The sequence below is a fragment of the Sinocyclocheilus anshuiensis genome, unplaced genomic scaffold (assembly GCF_001515605.1).
Source record: "Sinocyclocheilus anshuiensis isolate Anshui unplaced genomic scaffold, SAMN03320099.WGS_v1.1 scaffold517, whole genome shotgun sequence".
Lineage (NCBI taxonomy): Eukaryota > Metazoa > Chordata > Actinopteri > Cypriniformes > Cyprinidae > Sinocyclocheilus > Sinocyclocheilus anshuiensis.
In genome coordinates this window covers 2,266,559-2,286,243 of record NW_015536535.1, presented here as the reverse complement: position 1 = coordinate 2,286,243, position 19,685 = coordinate 2,266,559, and the positions used below count along the sequence as shown (strand labels likewise).

At 38.5% G+C, this 19,685-nt stretch overlaps 1 protein-coding gene across 1 annotated transcript in view; it reads left to right on the top strand.

Annotated features, from left to right (window-relative positions):
• The window catches only part of LOC107695646 (slit homolog 2 protein-like), an 83,899-nt gene that overhangs the window by 8,497 nt on the left and 55,717 nt on the right, over positions 1–19,685 (top strand). The window contains 1 exon segment of the mRNA XM_016495658.1: positions 627–698. Coding sequence (XP_016351144.1) covers positions 627–698 — 72 coding nt within the window.

The following is a 19,685-nucleotide window of genomic DNA, read 5'->3' as shown; positions in this document are numbered from 1 at the left end:
CAAGAGAATGTGAGAAATTACTTTTTATCACTGAATTGTCATTGAATTTAAGCAAATATGCATCATTTCCTTTCATGATGTGTGTGCATATGTGTTTGTGTGTGTGTGTCTATGTGTGTGTCTGTGTGTATTTGCACTGTAAGTTCTTTTGCTTCACTTTGTGTGAGACACACACACACACACACACACACACACACACACACACACACACACAGTCAAGGCTCAAGTTGATGAATGGCAGGCCCGAATTGAAACATTTTATAGCATTAAACTTTTGAAGTATTTTCCTTGAGCACAGCTCAATCAGTGCATATTTCTGTAAATATTTAGATCTGATGTTTCATATGGAATCTATTCACAATATTTACTGTGTTCATATTTTTCTGATGTTTTAATATGTCACTGGGGTAGATTATTCCAGTTGTTTCATAACTTATTGCAGTCGGTTTTGTGAGCAGACAACCCCACATGTTAGATTAGACTTTCTGCAAATAGTATAAGGTCTGATAGACCTCATACAATTTCTGGTGCCTCACAGTCATTGAATTTTGCTCTTGTGAATGTACATAAACTGCACCACTGTGTGTTTTGTGTGATTTCATGTCGCTGCGTGTGTCTGTTTGCAGGCGTCTCAACAGGAATAATCTTCAGGTTCTTCCGGAGTTGCTGTTTCTGGGCACGACCAAACTCTTCAGACTGTGAGTCCTTTATCTTTTAGCCTCTCTCTTTCCTCTCCCTGTTTTTTTTTTCTCACCCCCTTTCTTTTTTATTTCTCTCCTTTTCACTGTCTCTCTCAGTTCTCTTTTGTTGCCTTTTTAAACGGGATTTTTGTCTCTTTTCCAAAGTTTATTAATTAATGTAGCTTTTACAAATGTATTTACTTATTTTAGATACATTATATTGCTTTTTCATGAATTTCTGTTGCTGTGCTGCAGTTGAATCTGGGATCTTTCACATCTAGGATGACTTTTTAATACATTAAAATGTTGCTGTTTGGTTCCCTAATGTTTGGTTTGTAAATTTGGTTTTAATACATTTTTATTAATAACAAAAGATAGTGACATTAAATTTGGAGGAAAATTATAGCAGAAACACAGCAAAATCTTGAGATCTGTCTTCTAAATCTCGCTCATTACCCCCAGACAGGATTGTGTGTGTACGTGTGTGTGTTTATAATTGAGTTATGCAGGACATCTAGGGATCAGCAGTAAGAGAGGTTCAGACCATGAACAGACTAAATTGAGTTAAAAGGAGATACACGCTTAAACATCTGCTGCTCAGAGAGAGCGAGAGGAAGGATAGCAAGCGCTAACAGCTTTACCAGGAAAAACAACATTCTAACAGACTTTGCAGGAGGTTGATGGAGGAAATGTCTGTGTGTGTGTGTGTGTGTGTGTGTGTGTGTGTGTGTGTGTGCTGCACATATTGCTCATGTTTCTGCAGTCATACAGTCACTGTTCATGTTCTAGACATGGTATGGTTGTGTGTGTGGTCTCCTAAAAATACACTGGGATCCTCAGGCTCAACTATCAGGTGTGTGTGTTTGTGACAAGTAAAATGCTAGTCTTAAAATGAAATGTTAAAGAAATAGATTAATGTGTTTACCAAAGCACTGTTTACTTGTTTCAATTTTAAAAGCATCAGATTGTGTGTGTGTGTGTTTGTAAAGAGGTTGAGTTGTGCATATAGATTGTTGGGACCAAATGTCCCCTCAGGGATAATAAAATCTGAAATGAGCTACATTGGTGGACCAGCCAATGGAAAATGGCTTAATAAACGTCCTAAACAATGTTTTAATGAAAATGTAAAAACTCTGTTTGGGATACGAAATATTATTAGCTCAGTATAAAAAGAAAAGAAAAAAACAATAGAAGTCAATGAAAATATGTGTGCAGGATTTTATGATTCTTATGGAGGATTTTTCTGGTCTGTCTGTCAACTCAATTTCAGCAAGATGGTAGCAGGTGTGAAAGAGGAAGCACTGCTAGTGTACTTTCTGATAGAATTATTTGATTCGATGTCCTGACACACACACACACACACACACACAGAATGTTCTTTCCTCATTAGATTATCTCTGCTCGTCTACATCTGTGGCTAGCATGTGCAGCTTTTATCTGCCTGCCTCTTTCATCACTCTGTCTATCTCATTTTGCTTTATTTTGCTCCTTTTCCTGTTCTCTCATCCCTTCTTTCTTTTATGCTGCTTTACATGCATTTCTTTCTTTCTTTCTTTCTTTCTTTCTTTCTTTTTTGTCTCTGCACATCCTCTCCCTCTGCCCCTCTGATCAGGTTTGACGTTAATGTGTCTGGATGGAATGTGTGTGAATTTTTTTTTTTTTTTTTGAGGGGGATGGTCTGGTAGTGGGTGACAGAACCTTCTAGAGCTTGTTTTGTTCATCTTGCCGGGTGCCCTAGTGACCCCGGCTTCTGCTGTACGTGTGTGTGCATGTATATGTTTGTGTGTGTGTCTGTGTGAATATCAGTTATGGTTACACACATACGGCCGCTGCCACAGTAGCGGCTGAAGTATTTCTGCCTTTTGTCTCCTCAGAGGCCAGGCCTGTTTGAAAACCTTTGAATAACATTGGGTATGTTGGAGAGAACGTTCAGATAACATTTCTCACAGACAGCAGGTCGGTCCCAGCTGTGTGTGTTTGGATAGAGAGAAAGTGGGAAAGAAAGAAGAAAGGGCCTTAAAGGAAAGAGAAAAGAGGTGGTGTGAGCAGAGAGAGAGAGAGAGAGAGAGAGAGAGAGAGATTGGTCAGAGTTGTGAGAGTCCATTAAGAACTCTGTAAAAACCCAACAGTAGTTTGAAAATGAGAGTGGAACACCAATAAAAAAAACAGATGGAGTGAGAAAAAACACTGATAAAGAGTGAATTAAAATATCCTGAAATATTGAAGGCAAGACACCACAGGTGATCATTTTAAGAAATAGATACTTCCCTAGGTAAATTAGGAAATTACCCTAGATAATTACATTGCATTTAAAATAATTTTGCATAATTTTGCATAATTTTGCATTACAAGTTTTCTGAAATTAAATATGCAAATTTTCTAAATAAAAATAAACTTTTCACTTGTTTTTAGGAATAAAATGTTATATAAACCAGGTCAGAGATATATGAACAAACCCCTCTGTAAAAACCTTCAGAATATAGATAGGAAAAAGAAAAAATAATAATAATTAAAACACTAAAACTTTGAGGAAATTTCCTTTAAAGATATGTGATGCAATTGAAATCTACAGTGCAAATCAATAACTCAACGCTCAAATGTGTATTTTTGAAGTTTTCTTTCCACTAGTCTGAAAAATAGGCCAAAATCTCAAAGTTGACCAGTGCATGACAAAACAATGTTTTTTCCTGTGATGTTTTGTCTTAACTGTAATTTTGTAGATGATGGGGTTGGTGGGGTGCAGTTATTAATATTATTTTTTGTTCTGAATCAAGCTGGCACAAACATATATTTTGGTGCGAATGCCCGCTCATAGTTGCTACATTACTGTTGTCATGTCACATAGCCATCATCCCTCATCCTGTAACCGTTAGTGCTGTTTCACACTGTGCAAACTTTCTGAGTGTGTTTGTGGGTGTTTCTGACCATCGAAGGAATTTCTCCAGTTGTGACGTCTTTGTGTGGCTTTTATTGAGCCTGTCTTTGGTTATTAGGTCAAATCAAATGCCTTACAATGGTGATTGTGTAAGCTGTTTCTGCTTACATTTCTTGAATCATAAGGAAAGATATTGATCAACGTTCTTATGTCCGTGGATGTAGAGATGAAAAGTTTGGCATCCCTTCTTGAAGCTGAAGTGTCTGATTTTTCTTTTAGGTTAAAGGGATAGTTCATCCATAAATTAATCCCTCATGTAATTCTAAACATGTATGATTTTTATGCAGGACACAAAATAAGATATTCTGAAGAAACAGTTTTTTTATGTTGGACTCTGACAAAACAACATTGGCTCAACCAATGGTGTGACTTTGGGGTGGAACTCTCTGCTTGACTGACCAATGACAGATGAAGCGGTCTCTTTTTAAAAATAAGCGTTATATTTGTAATTCTGTTATGTTTTGCAATTATTTCTGTAATAGTAGTGCTGAAATTACAGCTTTAACCGCAGATGATAAATTAAAATTATCAGGCCTGCTTGTGTTACAGCGCTTGCAAACCAAAGCAAAACATTATTGAATTCTCTGGGAACACTGACGTTATGTTATGAGAACAGCTTCGTGAGAAGATTAGAAACTTAAACGCGTAGAAAAAGTGAGAGGTTGAATATGTGAATATGCCAGCAGACATCTTCATATTCCTGTCATGTCTGTTAGCAGTGGCTTTGGGTTCACACACGCTTAGCTGATTTTAAATATGGCTTTGACTATGTGGTTTTCTTGAGCAATGTGCCACGAGTTTTCGGGGTGAAAAATCATAGTGGTTTTCTTGCTTAATCCGCACACCAAATGCTAGACAAGCCAAAGTGTTTGCCATCTCAGAGTGTGTGTCTGCGTGTGTGTGTTTACCGAGCTCTGCGTTTCCTAGGTCACAGTGCTTTAGAGAGTTTGGCTTTTGTCTGCGGAGTGGACGCTTAACCCCAGTCATCTCAGCTCACAAGACACACACATACACACACAACACACACACACACACACACACACACACTTGCTGAGCCTTGTTTGTTCACACGAGTTGGTGGGAACAGTTTTGAAATTAAAGACGGATACAATAGAGTGAAGTGTTGCCTGTCTGTTGAAGTATAGCGTTATTAGGTGCGAGTGTATATGTGTGTGTGTGTGTGTGTGTGTGTGTGTGTGCGTGTACATGCGTGTGCATGTGTGGGATTTAATTTAATTCATAATCAGATTTTAATGAAGACAGGAAAGGAGTTTATAGTCTGTTGCCATAGTGACAATGACTCATAATGGAAAAACCTCAAGCTTGTAGACGTGTGTACATGTATGTCAGAGTCTGTGTTTTCTTGTGTTGTTGTGTTTATCTGCATGACCTGCATTTCAGACATTTTCGTGCCTTCTCATAAGTGATCAGAGGAGTCAAAATAATGCATTTTACTTCTTGGTCATTAAAAAACTTGCGATTTTAGGTTGCAGCTTTGAGTAGAATGAGTCAATAGTCTGTTGAAGCTGCCAGTTCATTACTATATGCTGTCTAAAAATATGCAAATAATAATATTTAAGCAAGACACAACAGGTAAAGGCTAAATCTGTTGCACACCATTTGCTAAACTTCTTCATAAAATATCCGATCAAAAATTGTGAGCAATTGTACACTGTCAATTCTAACAATTTCAGTTTACTTTAAAAAGTTTGGAAACCAATCGCCTATTTTTGCAAAGCAAACTTAAAAGTAAAACTGAAGTTAATTTAAGAATTGGTTTAAAGTAAAGAAAGCAAACTCTTCCCAGGTAGATGAAGTAATAAATATCAAGTTAGTTTTAAAGTCAGTTCTAGTTAACATACTCTAGAATATTTAAAAGTAAGATTACTTTATTAATTCCATTTAACTAACAGTGTTATTTTGTGTTCTGTAAACATCTTAAATGCTGTTATTCTCAACATGGATTTAATCTGCCATTTAAGCTAAAGTGAATGTATTTTTAGTAGTTCAGCCAGCATGGAACGCACTTAACACAAGTTTGAAATTCTCTGGACCTACTGGAGCACAGTAAAAAAAAAAAATATATATATATATATATATAGAGAGAGAGAGACACAAGTTTGAAATTCTCTGGACCTACTGGAGCACAGTAAAAAAAAAAAATATATATATATATATATATATAGAGAGAGAGAGAGAGAGAGAGAGAGAGAGAGAGAGAGAGAGAGAGAGAGAGAGAGAGAGAGAGAGAGAGAGAGAGAGATATATATATATATATATATATATAGAGAGAGAGAGAGAGAGAGAGAGAGAGAGAGAGATAGATATATATACAGAGCATTTTCAGAAATGTATGCAAACAGAACAGCAAAAAAAAAAGAAAAAAAATACAGGCCTTTACAGCCCATCCATGACAGTTCTTCCCTCTAACATGATTGCTTTTATTTGTGTCCACTGATGTCGGCACATCCACATCCTAAGTAGAGAAAGAAAAATGGGTACAGTGTGAATTTATTCTTCATTCCAATACTGGAAATGTTCTAAAAAGCATACAGTGACCAGGGGCTGCAAAATAAAAAAAGCTAAATATTGGTGACCAGAGTGAGTGTACAGTGATCTCTGCAAACATCAAGCACAAGGAAATGTAATCAAGCTGACATGATGACGAGATTTATAGTGTAAGAGTTACAAAACATAAAATATTTCATTAGACATGGATTAAATCACAGAGTATAAGGGAGAATGATCATTTTTGTGTGAACTATTCCTTTCAATTTTGTTTTGTAGGCCTACTGCATGCCATCAGAAGACTTGGAATACTACACACAAGTTCCATGGACATTGGTTTAAATTATTAACAGCATAGAAGTGAATTTAGAGAACATTTTTACAAATTGATACTCGTACCCCTTACCAAAAAGTAGTAGGATTCTAGGAACACAAGTATAGCTCAAATATATTTAGACTTTTTCTAAGTATAAGTCAAGTATAATTAAATGTCATTTTAAGTATATTTCTGAGAAGTACATAAAGCCCATTTCTGAGAAGTACATAAAAAGTAGACTAAAAGTATACTTTCCTATTTTTAGTTTAAAAGAAGTATACTAATAGCACACTTGAATAAACTTCTTTTTCGTAAGGGACTGCATGACCCACCATTTAGATTGTAGAGCATTATCTCCTTTTTAATGGAGTGATGGATCACACCCATCATTTACATGATTTTATCTTAATTCAAAGTGTGTGAAGTATGTAATGCTGACAAGTTTGTGAGTTTGTGATCAGCCAACACAAATTCATCAATTTAGTTCATTTACATCAACAATTTCACAAATCAGAATTATTTCACAAGAGATTCACAAAAAGTTTACCCAAAACTTTCTTCTGAGACTGGAAGACCCTGAAGTACTGTGGTGCAAACATCAGATGACTATGAAAAATAAGAGACTGAGGCTGAGGGTAACAATCATATGTAAATCATGATTTAAAGATGACAGCAGTCAACATGATGAAGGAATACATTTGAATCAACTTGATACAAAATTTCAAAATCCTTTTTTCTAGAAAATTTCAAAAGTGCAGAGTGCGTGTCCAATACTGCGCAGAACTCAGATATGAGAATAACAATTAAAAAAACAACACAAGAACACTTGAAGAGGTAAAAAATCTTTCAGCGAAAGGCATAAAGTGCATTAGATACATTCAGTCTTTGAAAGGAAACGCCTCAATGTTACGTATGTAACCCTAGTTCCCCGAGGGAATGAGACGCTACGTCGAGACGCTTTGGGAATGCCTTCAGCATGACCACGCTCTGAATCACGTGTGTAATCAGTCCAATGGATGGGCGAGACGTCATGGATGGGGTGACGTAGTGGCCAGGAAGCTATAAAAGCACGTGTGGTGGAAACAGGAAGTCTGTTGGGGAAGTCGTGGCCTAATGGTTAGAGAGTCGGACACTTTGGATGGGTAAATGCAGAGCACTAATTCCGAGTATGGGTCACCATACTTGGCCACATGTCACGTCACGTCACTATGTTAACAGTGGCAGCTTTTTGTAGAAAGAAGGAAGCGCTCGCAGGGATGCCGAAAGTATGGCAGGAGACGCAGCATCTCGTTCCCTCTGGGAACTAGGGTTACATACGTAACCTTGAGGAACTCGAGCTGCGTCGAGATGCTTTGGGAATGAGAATGCCCACACCGCCAGACTTTCAGGCCTGCAAGTCCCCGACTCTCTTTAGCGATGAAGTGGCTAATAGGAAGACAGTCTTAAGTGTCAGAACTCAATCTGAAACCTCCTCCAGTGGTTCAAACGGAGGTTTGCAGAGAGCCTCCAGGGACACGAGAGCGTACCGGAGGCCTCAGCGTCAGTGCACCGCGGAGGAAACGTGTAACCAGGGGGTGTCTTCCCACAGACTGACCACCAAAAGGGGGGTGGTAAGCAGCTATGGCCTCCACGTACACCTTTAAGGTGGAGTGGGTCAACCCCACAGAGAATCGAGCCTGCAGGTACTCCAGCACTGAACTACAGCACTGAACTACAGTTTCCTCGTTGAGGGAGCTCTGGATTGGGGGATAGTTTCAACAACCTCAGTTGAGAAACCGAAAGCTATGAGTTGTGCCCCCTCAGGGGCCACACCCACAACTTCCACAGCTCCGGGCGGGGGTGAAAGATTATACCCTCTGCCTGTGAGAGGAGATCCCTCCTGATGGAAATCTCCCTTGGAGAGCCATCAAGAAGAGAAATCAGGTCCAAGAACCATACTCGGCCCGGCCAGAACGGGGCTACTAGCAGAAGACGGACCCCATCCCGGCGCACTCTCTCCAGAACTCCCGAGAGCAGAGCAATCAGGGGGAAGGCATACAGACAAAGCTTCGGCCACGTCTGTACCATGGCATCCAGTCCGAGAAAAGCTAGAGGGGACAGTGTGATGTCTCCCGAGTCGCAAACAGATCCACCTGAGCCTGGCCAAACATTCTCCAAATCTGACCCACCACATCTGGGTGGAGTTTCCATTCCCCGGGCCTCAGCCCCTGTCTCGACAGGATGTCTACTCCCTGATTGAGATGCCCAGGGATGTGAACTGCTGTCAGCGAAAGGAGTTTCCCCCGGGCCCACACAAGGATCTGGTGCGCCAGCCTGTAAAGGGGGCGTGAACGCAGACCTCCCTGGTGGTTGATGTAAGAGACCACCGCTGTGTTGTCGGAGCGCACCAACACATGATGGCCTCTCAGGTCTGGGAGGAAGTGTTTCAGTGCAAGATGGTGGCCGCTCCACAGACCGCGGGCGGGGTGGCCATGCATGTCTGCACCCCAACCGGTGAGGGACGCGGCCATCGTTAACGTTACACGACAACAAGGAGCTCCCAGCACTGGGCCCTGTGACAAGAACCAAGGTTTCCTCCACATGTCTAAGGCATGAAAGCATTGCCACGTGACCTTGATCATGCGAAGCGGTTTCCCCTTGGGGCATAACGGGATAATCCTCAAAGTGAGCCCTCCGGGAGCGAAGCATCCGCAGCAAGAGGTGCTCGCAGTGCAGAGAGTCAGCCCCCTCGAAGGCTGACTCAGCGTGCTCCAGTCCCAAGCAAACAACGCAAAGGCTGTGTGTATCCCCATAGCCTAAACTGATGTTTGCTTTTATCATCGCCCTTATTCGTTTTCTGCTTGGACTTTGGCATGCTTAGATCGTTGTGAAAAGTGACAGACAACAGTAAATAAGACATACACACACAAAGTTCTTCGCTGAATGACAGAAGCTGCCGCTGTTTCCACCGCACATGTTTTTATAACTTCCTGGTCGCTACGTCACCCCGTCCATAACGTCTCGCCCATCCATTGGACTTATTACACACGGGATTCAGAGCGTGGTCACGCTGAAGGCGTTCCCAAAGCGTCTCGACGCAGCTCGAGTTCCTGAAGGGGAACTGAACTTTCTTGTTACTCCTCATATGAGTATGCAAATAGGCAAAAAATCTGACTCACTACGTACAGTATATGGCTCAGTTAAAGGGATAGTTCAACCAAAAAAATAAATAAAAAATTTGCTGTTAATTTGCTCACCCTTTTGTTTCTTTAGTAGAACTGTAAAGAGTTTTGCTGAAACTGTGGTCCTTGGTGATTAATAAAATGCAAATCAGTGGCTGCCAATTTTTGAGAATATAAAAAGCATATCAAGGAACAAAAAAATTGCTCCTGATGATATATTGAGGTCTTATGAAGCAAAATGATCGGCCTGTGCAAGAAAATGAAATGAATACAGAAAATGAGACTTAAAAGCATTTATCTTTAATTTATCAAAGTAGATCCTCTCTGCAAAGTAAAAAAAAAGTAAGCAATGACAGTTAAGTCACAAACATGCCATTTGTAACAAACACAAAGTAAAGCATGATCAGAACTTACATTTGTGCTGGCATTCTAAAAAAAAGGGGTGGGCAGCCATTTTTTTTGCTGCGGCGCCCGGGGAGCAGTTGAGGGTTCGGTGCCTTGCTCAAGGGTTTTTTGCCTGCAGCCTGTTTGAATAAACTGGCTCACATTTATACACTCACATTTTTTTTTTTAGTAGTGTAGTAGTATATGTGCTTTTGTTTATGGCATTATGACATTCAGAATATAATGGTATTCTGGTAATACAGAAGAGTTTAAATGCAGTGTTATGAATGTTTGGAGTGACAGATAAAGCTGCAGTAATAGCTATAAAATTAGAATAATCTGAGTGTTACAATATTTGAATATAAATTGTATGTTTTGCTTACAGTTGTTTGCAGGAATTAATTTCACCCAGCAATGCAGTGCATTTAGTCTTTTTTAGATTTTTGCTGTATGTGATAGAAGGGAATATCGTAAGTTTACTTGATAGGTGAAAGAACCAAAGAGGGTTTTTGGCAAACACACACACACACACACACACACAAACAGACACACACACCCACCTGAGCATTACTCAGGAGAGAGTCTCAGACAGACAGTCTCCAGGCCAGGCACTGAGCCATCCACAATTATAAGAAAAACACCTGCGTGTGTGTGAGTGTGTGGGGGATTTACGAGACACACTTTTTTAAATCAGTTGACCACACAGTTATGGCCTTTGACCATTAAACCACTTGATAATTGATTTATGTTTGTCTAAAAAGGTCAATATGTGCTTTTGACAAGTTTTTACTTCATTGTGGATTCAGACCATTTTTAAACAGTTGTTCTACCGAAATCTGAGATTTTGAACTCGTGAAAACTTTTGAAAGCCTGATTGGTGTGCAAGAATGTGTGTGTTTGGTTCATGAAAAGGGTGTGTTAACTGGGCTCATCTCTAATCTTTTTCCACATTTATGTGAAATGGATTTGACCAAGTGCGCTAGATTTGAGGACCATGCCGCACAACAGCATCATCAATCTATATTGCTTATTTGACCTGTTAGGCTGCACCACGCTGAGCTTATATTCCTGTCTAAACATGCACCCACATGTACACGCACACACACACACACACACACACAACTGGGTGTCAAATATATCCTTTTCAGATTAAGCAAGCCACTTTTGTAATTCTGTGTGTGGCCGACTGTGTGGTGTGTTTGTGTCTGAGATTGTTTATGTGCAAGCGAGTGTCTTAGTGACGGGTAACAAAAAGTGGGCAATTTCTCGTTAGCATGTAACTGAAACTCTGGACGTATCCTAGCAACCATCCTGGCCACTCCATGGTCTTTAGTTTCACCTTCACAACACCACAGCAACTAGAACACAATATCACCACAGCTACAGAGTGGCGCACCACTGGAAGCACTTTAATTAAATAATTAAGGCCCTTGATTAGTGTTATATCAGCTAATCTGTTACGTTTAGGGTGTCAGATATCGACTTTCTTTACAAGCAAATCAGTGTAAGGAATCAGCATTACATTTCCACTGAAAGGTGGAAAGTAGCCCAATGGAGAATTATCACTGAAAACTATTGTGGAAGCCTGTAAAACTGTTTGCATCCACTTTGTTATTAAAAGTATGAATGAGTCTTTTGAGTACAAAAAATGTGGTTGTACACAGTGTACAAAATTTACAATAACTTTCAGGGGGTGGATATTTTTATGAATTTTTTAATAGGAAATTGTTAAACACATTCTCTTGAGGTCCATTTTGTGCACTCCAAATTGTTTTTTGGCATCCTTAGCGCGGTTAGCCATATGTTTACTGCTTGAATAAACTTCTTTTTTTTTTATCAAAATACTAAAGTGTTGTGTGATATAATTGCGCTATGAAAATCAGTGATAGAGTGATGATGATAGTTGTAACAGAAAGTACTTGAGCAACCTATTGTTGGCGCAACATGAATATATGAACTTTGGCTAAAGTCCAAAGTATACATCAGTTTTGACGTAGCTCTTAGCATATCCATACAACTAGGGTGGCCAGGACGCATCCTGGGAAAATGGCACGTATGGTCACCCTACATACAACAGAACACATTGCCTTTCAAATCATACTCAATTTGATAGTATGTGTGAACACAGGAGGTCAACACATGAACTGAACTAGAACTAGAATGTGAACTAGAAAGTGTCATCCTTGTTCTGTGTCGGTGCTATTTCGCTCCAGTAATTATGACCAAGAAATGACTTGTTTGACTTGTTCTGCCTCTTCTGTTTCTTTTTTGACTGAAACAACAGCCTGGATGATTGTGCCACTTTGTGGGCAAACTAATTAGGGCTAAAAATGTAAAAAGTGTGTGTGTTAGTTGAACAATTCGATTCAATTTGATTGAACACAATGCGATTCAATGCAATACGATGCAATGGAAAATAATTTGATGCTATGCAATTCAATATGCTACAGACAGTTTGCTTTTATTTCTTTGGTTCAGACAGACAGCAAATCAACTTTCTGACTTCTGACGTTATATCGTCTCGGTCTCCGTAGAGTTGTGATACATCATATTCACGTAGCAGCAGTGGTGATGAGAGAACGCACTTGCGAAACAGTTTAGAGAGGAGAAATCAATCTACAGATAAAATATTGGTTACAAATTATTGGTCACTTTCTAAATAATAAAAGCATAGTGCATCTATTAACCCCTTAACTGTCACCATCCCACCTGTGGGACGTTTGGCACTCTTTTTTTGTTGTTGTCCTTTTTCTCTATCAAATCTTTTAGTAATCATCATAAATTATATATCATTTGATGTATGATATATACAAGCTTAGAAGCCCAAGATTCATCCTGTGAAAACCATTTTGAAATCGGACATTGCGTTACCATGGAAATGGTACTTTAAAATATTTTGGCGGTCTCCTCCCCCTTAGTGGGCGGTGTCAAGTGTCATATTACAAAATGTATTACGGTATTTTACGATCAAAACTTTTTATAATCTTGACAAAATACAAAATACATATCATTGGAAAGGTCTGAGTCTCAGGATATTTTGAGATAGAAGTAATATTTACAGAGAAATCTAGACATTTGTGACAGAAAAATGCATTCAAAAAATTCAATAGAGTTTTGATTGCACCCGGTGGCTGTTTGTGGTATATAACGCCCTAAATAAAATCTCACAGAAACCTCAATTTTTTTTCATATCAACTTCAAATTTGGAACATAACTTATTTAGACACAAGGCTTTAATTTTATACCAATTTTAGAGTAAAACCTGTTATGTAAAATATTTACTATGTATAAAATGCATCATGATACAAATGCCAACTTGTATCCTATGCACACTATTTTAAATCGATGCATCGCATCATTAACATTTATGCTGATGCACCGATGCAAATCATTGAATCTTACCATCCCTAATGTGCATAATATATCCTAGCGTACACATAAAAACCCAAATATATACTTTGGTCTTAACTTGTAATCTAACTTTAGTGGTTACTGAGAGGTTTAAAAAAAACTTTTGAAACAAATATAGATTTAATGCTCCACCAACCTTATTTTTTGAGTTACATTGGCAGACCCCCCCAAACCCCCTACAATTCGCAGATATTGTTGACGTGAAAGCTGTGAGTCCATTTGGTGTTTATTATGCAGCTGTATGGGGTGTTAACTCTGGAAGGTGGACTCCATCTTGGCTCCGTTTGCTCAGTCACACAGTCGTCTATTCTGAGTGAAAGCGTGGGAGTGTAATTGCTCTGAAGTGGACTCCATTTTGGCTCTGGTCACACAGTGGCACAGTAGGCCATTCTGAGGGAATAGGAGTGAGTTCAGCAGCGCTGGAGTGGAATTGTCAGCATTCTTCAGCACTGCTGTCATCTTTAACCTCTTAACAGAGCCTCTTCACTTTGAGTTCTCACACTCACTGTCACACAAACACAAACAAGTGAGCATACACAAAGAAGGACTGACACACACCAGACACAAGAGGTGTAACAAGCGAACACTGCTCAGAAATTACACATGGAAACTGTGTGTGAGATTGACAGGGTGACACAGAGTGAAAGTATATATCTGTGTGCACGTGTATACGTATGTAATTTGGTAATAACAGGCTTCAGCCGCAGCTCTGTCATTATTTAATTACCGCTTCCTCCCATCTCCGTGGCAACGTAATGTTTCCCTGATTGGTGTGTGCTTGCCGAGTCACTTCCTCACTCCCTGACCTTAAAAGTGAGAGATGAGGCAGTGTATGTGTTTCAAAATCTAGTGAGCTGTCTACCTAGACAGCATTTGTGGACATCATAGACACATACAGATGTTGTCTAGGAAGGGCACGCTAAGTATTGCAACACAGCCGCAGAAAGAGGAGACGTTGGGATGACTGAATCACGCACATCCTATGGTCAACCAAGACTGGACACAAACACACACTCACACCCTCTGTGGTGTTTAGTTTGTCAGGTTTTCAAGTTTGTCAAACAGCAGTGAGTAGTTTCGGTGGTGTGTGAGAATTTGTGTGTGGGTGTTTGTGGAAGTGTGTGTGTGTGCAATGTACAGTATGTGTTTTGCTGGTGTGGCCTTTTTCTTGACCAGAATCTATTTTTCATTGCTCAGAGAAAATGTTTAAATAGACCGAACCTTTTTGTTCTGGTAAATATGTCTTATTTTGCATTTTTAAGCTGTGTGTTTATTGAAGACCCATCCTGAAGCCATATGAGGTCATAGCTGGATAAACATATGTAAGATAATAAATGATCAAATGAAACATGAATTAACATTCAGATTCTGTTTTTTCATCTCTTGTAGTGTTACATATGAAGATGTTACATTGTAAAGTCCTCCTGGGAAATTCCTACTTGCAAGTTTGAAAGTCGTAATCGTAATGCGGTGTACATTCAAATGACTTTGGTCAGAATAAAAACAACAATGGACAGTTTCATATTTCCTTTTCTCTCTTTCAGACACATTTAGAGCCTGTATAAACAATTGAAATGATCAAATGTAATGTAATGCTTTATCTATTGTGCCCTTCAAGTGAAGTTGAAAATATTGTAATTACAAGTTTCGAGCACATGAATGACCAAGTGAAGTGAAGGGAAACTCAGAATTCTAGAGGATGTTCCAACTCGAGTTGGAAGGGGCACGTCAATTATAAACAATGCTGAAACACTGAACTATAAAATAGAAAATATATCTATAATTTATAATTTAGAGATCACACTCTAAAAAATGCTGGGTTGTTTCAACCCAACTTTGGGTCAAATATGGACTAACCCAACTGTTGGGTTAAATTTTTACATTACATTTTTAACCCAAAAGTTGGGTTAGTCCAAATTTGACCCAAAGTTGGGTTGAAATAACCCAGCATTTTGTAGAGTGCAGTGGGCGCATAGCAAGTCTGTAGTGAATGATGTAAATCACTCACTTTTTTCTTTATGTAACGGAATGTTTAATTGTGATACCATGTATAAATGGCATGATAGAAAATAATAATTTTGACCATTTTGAATTTAGATGTAGTTTAATTTGCATAAGCATGTTTTCTTATAACCAGTTTTCTTGCAAACTTTATATCTGACCTTCATCTACAGCAAAAACTATATAAATACAATTTTACAGCCAACATTAAGAATGAATTCCAACTTGTTTCTGCTACAGTTCTTGTATAATACATATCTTGTAAATATCATGTTATCCATGTCTGTGCTATTTCCTTTCATAAATGCAATCATTCCAACGTGAGTTGAAGGCAGTATATGATGAGGTGAAGGAGAAGGGGGTCAGAAAGGGCTCATAGGACTCTTTCATTAGAGAGTGTGTCATGTTTATGGGTCAGACTTGCCCAGTCTGAATAGATCACGTCTAAGCGGCATTGTGTGCGAAACATAGCATGTTGTTGAGCTTTTTGTCCCTCTACAGCACCCATAATCACCACCCATTCTGATACACTAAGATCTGAGTTCTCACAGAGTTTTATTCCCAGAGGAATGTCTGCCACCTGTGTGTGTGTGTGTGTGTGTGTGTGTGTGTGTGTGTCCCCCTGTGTGTGTGTAGTGTGCGTGTATATATATATATATATATATATATATAAATATACATGTGTGTGTGTGTGTGTCTTGGATGCTGCACAAATCAGGATCTGTTTGAAAGGGTTGAGTCTTTGAATGAAAGCTTAGTGTTGTTCTCTGGCTTACACATTTGATCCTGTTCAGTGTATGCCCTCTAATCGGCTTTTGCTAATGTGAATTCTCTAACAATCACCCTCATTCTTTTTCTCCTTTCTCTCTCTGTGTCTTAACCCTTCTCTTTCAAACACTAACAACCATCACGTCTTTTCTTTTACTTGGTTAATCACTCCGTTGTTTTAGCCAATTAATTGCTGACATAAGGGCAGCAGGGTGTGGAAGTTGTCTCTCTCTCTCTTTGTGTGTGGGTGTTGATTTTGTCTGTATACTGTTTTATCAGGTTGTGTCTGGTCACAAACACAAGATCTCCATATGTTCCTTTAAAGGTATCTTCCTTTGAGTGTATGTTAGCGTGTGTGTGTGTGTGTGTGTGTGTGTATCTACTTAACCATATTTTGGGGACAAATTTGTACCCAAAAGTGAGCTAAACCTGACAAAATCTCCAAAAACCTCCCTTTGGGGATGTCCTCATTTGTAAAACTGGTATAAAAATAAAGTAAACAACGTTTTTTTTAATTGTAAAAATGCAGAAAGTTTTCTGTAAGGGGTAGGTTTAGGTGTAGTGTTGGTGTAGGGCGATAGAATATACAGTTTGTACAGTATAAAAACCATTACGCCTATGAAATGTCCCCATTTAGATAGCTAAGTAAACGTGTGTGTGTGTGTGTGTGTGTGTCTGTGTGTGTGTGTGTGTGTGTGTGTGCGTGCATGTGTGTTAAGTTGTAAATTCCTGTGTTTAGCTAGTGTGTGTAAAGTGTCCAGAGGTTAAGTGAGCAAAGGTGAGATGTCCTTAGGGTCACTGGTGAAAGTTGTACGGTGGCTTAACACTGAGCACCTGGGCTTAGCCCTGACTGATAAGGACCACACCTTGTGTGTCTCATTAAAATATGAAAAAGAAATTAATATTACTTTTGTAAAATGTTTTAAGTGATGTACACTTATATTGTGTAGATATAAATGAGAAAAAGCTAGGTTCTACATGTAGCAGGTCCCCATTATGGGGATTGCCATTTTGAAATCACATTACTAGCCATCAACTGGGAATTGCAATTCAATGTGTAAAGTTACTCGTTTTCGTAAGTTACTAACAATAACATGTAACCACACACACCACTGAGTGCTTTCATGTATTGGCCTTTTCACACCAAGTGTGAATCAAAAATACAAAATGAATCACTGACAAAATAACTATTCTCAGAAATATTCATAGGTTTAATGATAACCCAGTTCAGTCCTGTACAACAGATAAAACAACCAAATTTGCTCCAGTACACCATGACAACTTTTAGCTAGTTTATAACTATTTAATTCTACTTTGTGTGATTTTGGTTGTTGTGATCCTGATGATTAAAGATTTTTAATTAATTTATGAAATAAAACTTCTGAGATGAGAAGCCTCCTGCAGTTTTTGCCAAAATCTTGGTAAATATGTGAGATTATGTAATAAAGTGCTGAGGAAAGCTGTTTAATTACAGAAATATTGTTTGATTATTGCAGGGTTGCAATAAGTTCAGTTCAAACAATGCATGACAAATTGGAAAGGGTTTTAATCACACTTGATGTGTGACTGAGAAAAAGAAAAAAAAATATATAAAGGTGAAATGAAACAAACCAAATAAGTGAAACATTAGCAAAAACGTACCCAGTGCACAGTTTTTCCAAATGCATTTCCCATAACAAGTTGTTGCAGACAAATCACAGAGCTTTAACAATTGCGAGTTCATTTGGCTTCTCAGAGGAGCTTATCATCTCATCAAGTTCTCATAAAAATGTTTCACGAGAAAAGCTTACTTTTTACGTTTTTTGGAACACCCGTGCAGCTCACTCCTGAATTTTTTCTTAGAGCTTTTAAATCAAAGGCAAAATTAGTTGTTTACTAAGTCATGTCTCACAGCCCCCCACTCTGGGCCCTGCACAAGTACGGTGAGGCATTATATCATCATAAAACAGCATCATAATGGCCACCTAAAGAGAGAGCGAGTAGGAGGACAGAGATTGTTTTGAAAGTGGGGATATTACCAAATATTTCCTGAAGACCACCCAAAGCCTGAAAAGCTGATCCTTTTCTTAGTCTCTGGGGCTCTAAACCTGCCCATTTATGATCAGGCACGGTGGGAGGCAAACATGTATGGTGACACTTGATTATGTGTCTGTCAGCTCTCTTGCTGGCTTCCTGGGTGTTTGTGTGTAACAGTAGCTTAAGGGATGATGTAAGCAGGTTTCCTAATTGCAGGGTGTGTCAGATCTCACTGCCTCAGGGAGCACTAAATGTGTGTGTGTGTGTCCTCAGGTAATAGAACGATATAAAGACTCCCTGGTATGTCTTTCTGCGGCTGTTTGCTTGGATACCGGATAAATGTGGCTTTTTTCTTGTTTCCACATCCTTTCACTTCTCAAATAACCGCTATAGAACTGCTGCAATACCTGATGAAAATGAGATGCCTCAATTTAACAAGGCAAAAGAGAACAAGGCAGATTTAAATTGACCTTTTCTCCTTTGGGGTCTGAGGATAGGGGTTGTAATTAGAGTTTTAGGAAAATTATTTTCTTTTTTAACTCAAGCTGCTGACTGTATTAAAGGCTTAGCTTTAGGGAAAAGTGATATATCTGGCACTCACTTTGACTTTTATAAATTTGTATAACTCTCTGTTTCAACAGTGTGTGGTCTTTCTCGCTTTTCACAGACAGGTTTCTAATATAAAAACATTAGCTTGGTACATTAAATTAATAATTACAGTCCAAAACAAAAATAAAGAACAAATGAGTAGTTTTAGTTTTTGATATTTTATATCTTTTTATATCTTTTTAATACTACCCTTTTAAAAATATATTTTTATTTGTCTCGTATTGAAATATAGCATATATGAAACCTGAAAAGAGAGTACACTGAAAAAAAACTGTTTTCACTCAGAAAAAGTTAGTATATTCCACAATTAATTATAAAGGAACACATCTAATTAAACATGAAATTTTGAAGTAGAATAACTGAAATAATATTTTCTTGAAAAATGTACCCCAATAATCTTTGAAAAATCACTTTTTCCAGTGTAATTCTTACATGTATGTCATACTTTGTTATAATTTTTCCCCGAAGTTGTCCCAAAAATGAGCTACAGTATGTCCTTTTGAGGACATTTAAATAAAATGTTATAAATAAACCTAGTTGATTTTAATTCATCTATTTTCCCATTCTAAAAATGCTATTTTTTTATGGATACATTTAGGGTTTGAGTTAGTCAATATAATTAGCTTTATAAAAACAGCCTATGGTATGTCATTTAGATCATTTAGTCATCTCTCATTTAGATCTAAGTCATTTAGATCTATCATTTATGTCATCTCTCATTTAGATCTAAGTGCGTGTGTTTGTGTGTGTAACTGCAGGAATGTGCATTTGAAAGGATGGGAGGAGTAGAGAGGTGGAGAATGACACCACTCTACCTGTTGAAACAAAACACAAATGTAATAAGGGCTCTCCTGACTTTTGTCTTGTGTGTGTGGGTGTGAGTGTATGTGTGTGTG